We start from the raw sequence: 7,911 nt of genomic DNA, 5'->3' as shown, positions 1-7,911 counted from the left end.
TCTAAGTTGGCACATCTTGAACATGTGAGAAAAGTGGAGAATGCACATGTGCATGTTGAGAGAGATCCAAGGACGATGATGGAATGGCATAACAAATGGACATGACAAATGGATTGGCCCTTCAAACCATTTCAACCCTTTTCAAGCACACTTTGTTGTCAAGGCTTGGCAACACCTATTTTGTTTTTCGTGATCTTTCCGAAACATACAAAAATATCAATTACTACTATTGAGCCGAACTAAATCCATCGCTTAGCCAAAACATTTACTTCATGAGAGATTTCAAGTCCTTGGCTTTTCTTGCATCCCACTTTCATTAGCTTAGTTTAAGCTCTTGTTCATTAAATTGTTTTAGAACTCTTTTAGCCGATTATTTCTAATCTCTTGGTTTGTTGAACATGAAGGAAGACTACATGGATTGTTTGAGGGCTTGTTATGAAATTATAATTTTCATCCAAATGGATACAATAGGTGAGTCTCCCCACAATACTCACAATTTTATGCAGGAAATGAGTTGCTTTGGCTACTAGAAATGCATTCGATTAAGGTCGACCTTATAGACAACATTAAAAGGAGCATCAAGCATTCGAAATTCTTTAGTTAATGATGAAGTCCAATATATTTGGTGACGATGAAAGACAAGACCAAAAGAGATGACATGCATGTCTCGTGAGGAATTGCCATTTGTGCCACATACCAGCAATTTGTTGCAAACAGTTCACGCAGTATATTTGTATTATTATTACATCAACAATGTGCAGTTTTAAAAAGATGTCCTCAGCTTCCATAACCGCATGGTTTACATTGACACAAGTTAACTGCTTACTTAGAAACCTACACCATTATACAGAGAATGCTCTTCCATGCTGCCAAAAACTAATGCCACCATTGAGTCTCCCCCAAAACTTCGTTCCTTTAATGTTACAATGCTTTGAACTCATGCTTGCATTGATAAAACAGTGTCTAAACTTTTTTTCCTTTAATGTTACAGTGCTCTGAACTCAAAGCTCCTGTTGATAGAACAGTGCCTTACAAGCTTGAAGCAGCATTACAAAAGCAGGAGTACACAGCATGATCTTTCTTTGTTACAAATGGTGACGTGACTTTCGAGACCTCTAATTTTGATGAGCCTTTGTTATCCATTGGTACAAAAATTTGTAACTTTCCTATAGCTATCCGTTCACCACTGATACTTACATAAGAAACACCCAGTACTGCAGGTACAAAAACATCGCTTCGAGTGCAAACGTAAAAGTCAATAGCCCTTTCAAATTGTGTGTTCCCAGAATAAAGGATTTGTTTCTCTTCGTTGAATGGCATGCTGTACTCCTGCAAAATAGCTGGCATTATGTTAGCTTGTTCTGTGAGTCTTGCTGCCAGTATTCATCTGTTTTGTCATGAAAATCATGGTACAGTGAAGTAGCAGATGTAAGACTAAAAGGAACTGAGTTCTAGTGTTTCATTCAGATGGTGAGTTCACGAGTACCAGTAATGCAATACTCCTGACCATTCCTTAAATCATGTTCAGACCTAGACGGAGCTAATGGGGGTCCAGAAATGCTTAGTTACACCACCTCATTGCTGCAAGGGCAGCATCACATTCAGGTGGATGTTGGAGGCCCCAACATCATGACCAACAACTATAGAAATGTGTGCTATGTAAAATGACATGAATGTTCTCAAGCCAACAGGATATAGCAACATACCCAAAGCTTCACAAAGGGAAATGTATTATCCTACCAATGCCTTGCGATTCTTGACAGCTCTACAGTTGCACAAAGATGGTGACTTGCAGACTGCTGATTTATTCAGTACAATGAACATTCAAAACAATGATATCCATTGCAGCCAGTAAGCTTAAGTTGCATACTAATAGTTGTTATCATGTGAGACAACACAGGAAGTAGGACAGCAAGAATCTGCCATCATGACCCAATCAGGAAAACCAGAAACTTGTCCAGCAAGTATAATCTAATGACCAACAGGTCGTGGCTAAAGAAGTGAAAGCAAGAGATGTGAGGAAATTGTATATATCTTGCAGAAGAGCACTTACTTTAGTATATATGTTTGGGAAGAATTGCTTAAGTGGATCAAGGCTTTGATTCCATCTCGACTGAGTCAAATAAATGGCTGTGTTGGAAGAAAACCCTAGTCTTTGCAAAAAAACTCCGACTTCATATGCATCAAAGCATTTCTTATTTTTTGAGCTATCTGATTGGCTACAGGTCTTTTGCCTCAATACATCTGGCCGTAAATCTAGAGCAATAAAACGACCACCTGATGATTCACCAGCTTCTCGCAATCGACTTAATAGCCGCTCTCCCAGCTTTTGCACTTGTGAATGAAAGCGCAAGGCACTATATGTCACCAAGCACTGGATTGCTTGCACTTCTTCATTGGGTACCTCTTTCACCTTCAAATTTGATGCAGGAAAGAAACTTGTGACCTGAATAATCAATTTCTGTTTGAAAATAGGTTGTATATTCTCTTCAATGTAGTCTGGAGTAACTTTGTAAGGCACTTTCACAATGGTTGGAGTCATTGACCGCACACCTTCTGGTAATCGTCCTACAACTCGGACCACATCTTTCAAACTTGATATGAAGTTATTCACATCATAAATTTTGTCAAAATCACTGTCAATCACAAGGCAGGTAGTTAACATACAAGAAAACAGTAATTGTAGAGAGAGAGAAGACCAGCCTCATATGCGACTGCTGCCCCTGAAAATAATGAATTTTTCAACATCAATGTCTTACCCATTTGGTTCCTTTGCAGCATCCTTAAGTGTTGGCAACAACAAAGTAGCTCCCAGTATTCGAGCTACAATGACAGCATCACAAACCTGCACATAGGAATAGACATTACATTACAGTATTTGAATTACCTCATGGACATGCAAATAACATCTAAGCTACCAGGAACAGGAAACAGGAGGAACAGCATAGATTCCAGGAATGGGGTGGGAATACTAACTTTAAAGATGGGTGAAATTTGTACTTTTTCCTGATTCTGAGATAAACACTTCACAAGATTCAAAGACACTTCACAAGCATCACTTTGAAGACCACATTGCACTAGTGAAAATCAAATGGACTTGCACCCTATATTAAGATCACTTGATGCTGCAAAATGAGCTTCAGTACATACTACAGGAAAAAGTCTAAAGAACCATAAGAATAGACAGAGCTTGAAGGCTGAACTGTATATCAAGAAAGAGCCCAGACCCAAGTGGAATGGCCAGTAGTAAATACAAATGTCAAGTCAAAACATTGAACATGCTGGAGGCCATAGATGGCAATCTGTAAGCTGCACTGTCCTTTGCAAGCTCCTCCAAAAAATGAGCACACACCTTATTGACTCTACTTATGTGCCCACAAGTGCATAGCTTGCACATCCATCTATGTGCTCCAATGTGGGCATCGCATTCGAATTTCCCTTCATCACACCATGATCACTCTGAGTGAGTTTCATCTATACTCGCTGCTTGGGAAGATGACATTGAGCAGAGGAGCTCACAAACAGAGGCCAACATCTGAGGCAGATGGAATTCCTCTTTTTTTTTGGTTTTGTTTTTCCACGGCACTTCAAGTCATGACCTGTCATGAGGCACAAAAAGGCACAGCGGAATGGCACACAAGATATATCAATAAGGAATCCTTGTATTCATGGTATCAAAAGTTACAACATTGAGGCACATCTTAGGACTACACCTTCGTGACGCCACACATGTGAGGGTTCACCACTGAGCACAAGAAATCACACGTAAAGTGAAAACCAAATAGAGCTCAAACTCACTACTACTCCCTATATAGGTGTTTCTGGCTCCAACGCCATGGTATAGCTACAAAGCCCATACCCTTACACTACCTTCACGGGACTTCAAGTCATAACCTGTCATGAGGCACAAAAAGACACAGCGGAATGGCATACAAAATATATCAATAAGGAATCTTTGTATTCATGATATCGGAAGTTACAACATTGAGGCACATCTCAGGATTACACCTCGTGACGCCGCACATGTGAGGGTTCACCATTAAGTATAGGGAATCACACGTAGAGTGGAAACCAAGCAGAGCTTAGAATCACTACTACTCCCTATATAGGTGTTTTTGGCTCCAACGCCATGGTATAGCTGTAAAGCCCATGCCTTTACACTCACCCCCACTTAATGAATTGTTGTCCTCATCAACCTGAGGGTGGTTTCTTGACTCATTCCGAGGTCTTAACACAACTTATGCTATCAAGCTGATCAATGTCTAACGGTCTAGGACTTTGACTCATTAGCAGAGGTCTTAATGCAGCCTTTTCTATCAAGCCAGTCAGTGTCTGCCACACTATGACTTGGGGGTCTTAACACCACTTATTCTATCAAGTTGGCCAGGGTCTACCCATCTAGACTTAGTTATTTTATTCTATTTCATTCCACTCCACCCTCGACCCAATTACATTTGAGGAGTGAAGGCTTCATGGTCCTAACTTGAGGTGGCTTGGCACTTATGGCTTTGCATGCCAAGCTTTGTAGGCACGTGTGGAAAATCAAAGTGCAAGCCAATATTGAAGTGTCTGCACAAGAGGAAAAGGAGACACAAAGTACAAGAACATGTCTTACTTATAAAGTTGCTTATGAGTACAACTAGGGTCACCTCACTCTATCAATTGAAGTAGACCCATGGGCTGTTTATATAGCCTCAACTGGCTAGGGTTAGGGTTTCTCCTTTTCCTCAGGACCATTCACACCTACCTGCCCTTATCCACTCCTGCATAAGGAGAGTAACATATGCCTATACTCTCAACACCCCCCCTCCCAATGCAAGGTGGCATTGGAATACAAAGCATAAGAGAAGGCCCCCCCTTAACCCAAAATAGGATGCCTTTATAGATCAAGCTACAAGGATGGTTATAGGCGCAAAAGATACAAGACTTAGAAGAGTCGATCATCGATGGATTGGGTGACAAAATTAGCCTCCAATTCCTTAGGTACTTTAAGATAGTTAGGACATTTACTGGTAATATGTCATGTCTTCTTATATTTATTACATTTCATCTTTTCTGGGTATTTTTTCCAACAATTGTTTACAATATGCCCTTTCTTCTTACAAAAAGTACACTTATTGATAACTGTATGCACCAAGACTTGGTCATGGGGTGTTGAAGTAGATGCCTAATTGGTGATTCCTTCTTTGTGATTCCTTTTTTCTTCATCCAAACAGGATTGGATGGTACTTGCCAAGGTAGGATTGGGAATATTAGTAAAAGTTGTTACAAGTGTGGGAAAGACCTTTTTGACAGCTTTTAAAAGAATGGCAATAGCATCCTCATCATGGATTGGTGCTTGCACTGAAGAAAGTTGTGTTATGAGGCCCTTCATATGAGAAATAAATTTTCCCAAGTCTGCTCCTTTATATTCCAAGCTGAAGGATTCTATCTTAAGAAAAATCTTAGTGTTTTTACCTGTAGCACCATAGAGCTTTTCAAGCTCATCCCATTTCTCCTTGGCAGTGGAGAGCTGATCAACATGATGAATCAAGGATTCATCTAAGTGTAACATGATCATTGCTTGAGCACGTTGATCATTCTCCACATCAGAAGGATTTGTAGAATTAACAACTCTAGTCCCTTGAATGAGAGGCCAATAACCTCTCTCCATCATTTTTTACTTAATGAGTACTTGACAGGGGTGAAAGTCTTCCAAATAGAACTTAGGGTTTGATTGTTTTCCTTGGATTTTGTGAAGTGAACTTAGACTGCACTTCTGGCTCCTCCTGATGATGTGGCTTATTAGAGGAGTTCTTGGTAGAACAAGGCTGATCAATCAACTCTATACTATGGGATGAATCAAAGGAGAGTACAATAATACTCATTTCTCTGATTTACCAACAAACAGTAAGAAACACCAGCTAAATGTTGAGAAAGCATGGAAACTCTCCTTATATTGGAGAGGATAAGGGTGGCTAGGTGTAAATAGACCGCAGGACAAGGGAGCAAGGGGAAACCCTAACCCTAACTCTTCTAGAGGCTATATAAACAGCCTAAAGTACACACTCACAGTTGAGGAGAGTGTACTAGTTATACCTTGAAAAACTGACAAGATCTTATTCTTGTACTTGAGCTCTCTCTCTCTCCCTCTTGTGCACACTCTCTCATGCTTCCAACTCTGATCTTCCACATGGTATCAAAGCCATCTCTGATCCCTCAGCCTTTCTGCACACCTAAGTGCACAAGAAGAAATCTTGTCTTCTCATTTGCCCTCGTTTCCACCATAGCCAGCTTGACCCACCTCTGTTGGAGGACCTGGGGAGAGCAAAGGAGAGCACTTCAGCTCCTGACTTCTTCTAGAGATATTCTCTTCAGCTCAGGGCGACTTGGAGTGGCACATTAGAGACCGACATAAGGCGTCGTGGAGGGCAGCATTGCACAAATTGTGAAATCTAGCGCAGTTTTGACAGCGTACTGTTCAAGGGCTTCGTGCTTGCTGACAACGGCGCAATCATGGGGGCCACCATAGGGCTTTCATAGCCCCCCTAGTGGGTCAACTCCCTCTAAGAGGGTTTGAAGAAATTCCTCCTCTACTAGCTGCTATGAGCAAAACCCTAACTGTGAGTTTCTGGCAGTCATAGCCAGGAGCTTCAAGCTTACTCATTTTTACATTTTCTCAATCTGGGCATTATCAACAATGATTTTAATCACTGAAAAACACTTGTAAAGATTTGTTACTGCCCTCGGGAGCTTAAATGCAGAGTGTTTTTCATTCCATGGACAATATTAAGCTTGTAAAGATCAACCTGCATTATGAGTACTAGAATGGATGCTAGTAAGAGTACTTCTTAGCACTACTAATGCATTCAACTAATGCTCCTTACTGTTTGCTGCTGGTAAATCAAAGAAATGAGTGTTATTCTGCTCTCTTCTGATTCATCCCATAGCATAGAGTTGATTGATAAGCCGTGCTCCACCAAGAACTCCTCTAATAGGCCACATTATCAGGAGAAGCCTGAAGTCCAATCAAAGCTCACCTCATTGAAACCTAGGAAAACAATAAAGCTTAAATCAAGGATTGTTTGAATAACAGGACCTCCAAAATCCTATCTTGAGATATTACATATGTATGATTTCCAACCTTTTTCATCTCTACAGCTTTAAAGTTGGTTATCCTTTGTAGGGCTATCAGTTCTGCTATTTGGTTTGTACTTGGCCACCTGTAAAGGACTAGACACTGCCATTGCTCAAAGCAATAGGTAAGACTTTCCTATAATGGCCATGGCCTATGCAGATGTAAGGTATCAAATTCGCAAGTTCAATGGAAAAGATTTCTATCCTTGGCAAGTCTTGGTAAAATATAAAATGATGGAACAAGGCTATTGGCCCTTCATAAAAGGAACCAAAGCTATTGACCCATCCAGTTCTCTTGATGTAGAAGATGATGAAAGGGCTCAGGCCATCATCATGCTTCATTTGGATGAATCTTTAATTCATCATATTGACCAACTCTCCACTGCCAAGGAGAAGTGGGATGAACTTGAAAGGCTCTACGGCACTACAGGGAAGAACTCCAAGATCTTTCTAAAGATTGAGTTTTTTAGCTTGGAATATAAACAGGGAAAAGATCTAAGCAAGTTTATTTCACATATGAAGAGGCTAATGGCACAACTAGCCTCCGTTCAAGCACCAATTCATGATGAAGGTGCCATTGCCATCCTTCTGAAGTCTATGAAGAAGGTTTTTCCAACTCTTGTGACTACCCTAACTAATATCCCGAACCCAACCTTGGCAAGTACCATCCAATCATGCCTGGATGAAGAGAAGAGAAACCATACTGAAAGGACTTCAACATTTATTTCCCGTGAGCAAGTGTGAGTCCATACAGCTTCTACTAAGTGCTCCTTCTGTCACAAAAAAGGATATATT

General features: G+C 40.6%; 1 protein-coding gene across 2 annotated transcripts in view; it reads right to left on the bottom strand.

Annotated features, from left to right (window-relative positions):
• Positions 1-720: 720 nt before the first annotated feature.
• LOC148022391 (protein MANNAN SYNTHESIS-RELATED 1-like) overlaps positions 721-7,911 on the bottom strand; it is a 34,555-nt gene continuing 27,364 nt past the window's right edge. The window contains exons 4-6 of one of the 2 annotated variants that reach the window (XM_087696739.1): positions 2,760-2,845; positions 2,054-2,636; positions 721-1,329 (exon numbers count right to left, since the gene is read on the bottom strand). In XM_087696739.1, the coding sequence (XP_087552865.1) occupies positions 1,030-1,329; positions 2,054-2,636; positions 2,760-2,845 (969 nt within the window). In that variant the 3' untranslated portion in view covers positions 721-1,029. Of the gene's footprint in view, positions 1,341-2,053; positions 2,637-2,759; positions 2,846-7,911 lie in introns of both variants that reach the window. The other variant, XM_087696740.1, reaches the window with a different exon arrangement.

This window comes from Lygodium microphyllum, chromosome 17 (genome assembly GCF_053477565.2).
Source record: "Lygodium microphyllum isolate KBCC chromosome 17, Lygodium_microphyllum_v1.1.10, whole genome shotgun sequence".
NCBI lineage: Eukaryota > Viridiplantae > Streptophyta > Polypodiopsida > Schizaeales > Lygodiaceae > Lygodium > Lygodium microphyllum.
Note: the sequence above shows the minus strand (reverse complement) of the source record. Positions and strands in the feature narration are given on the sequence as shown.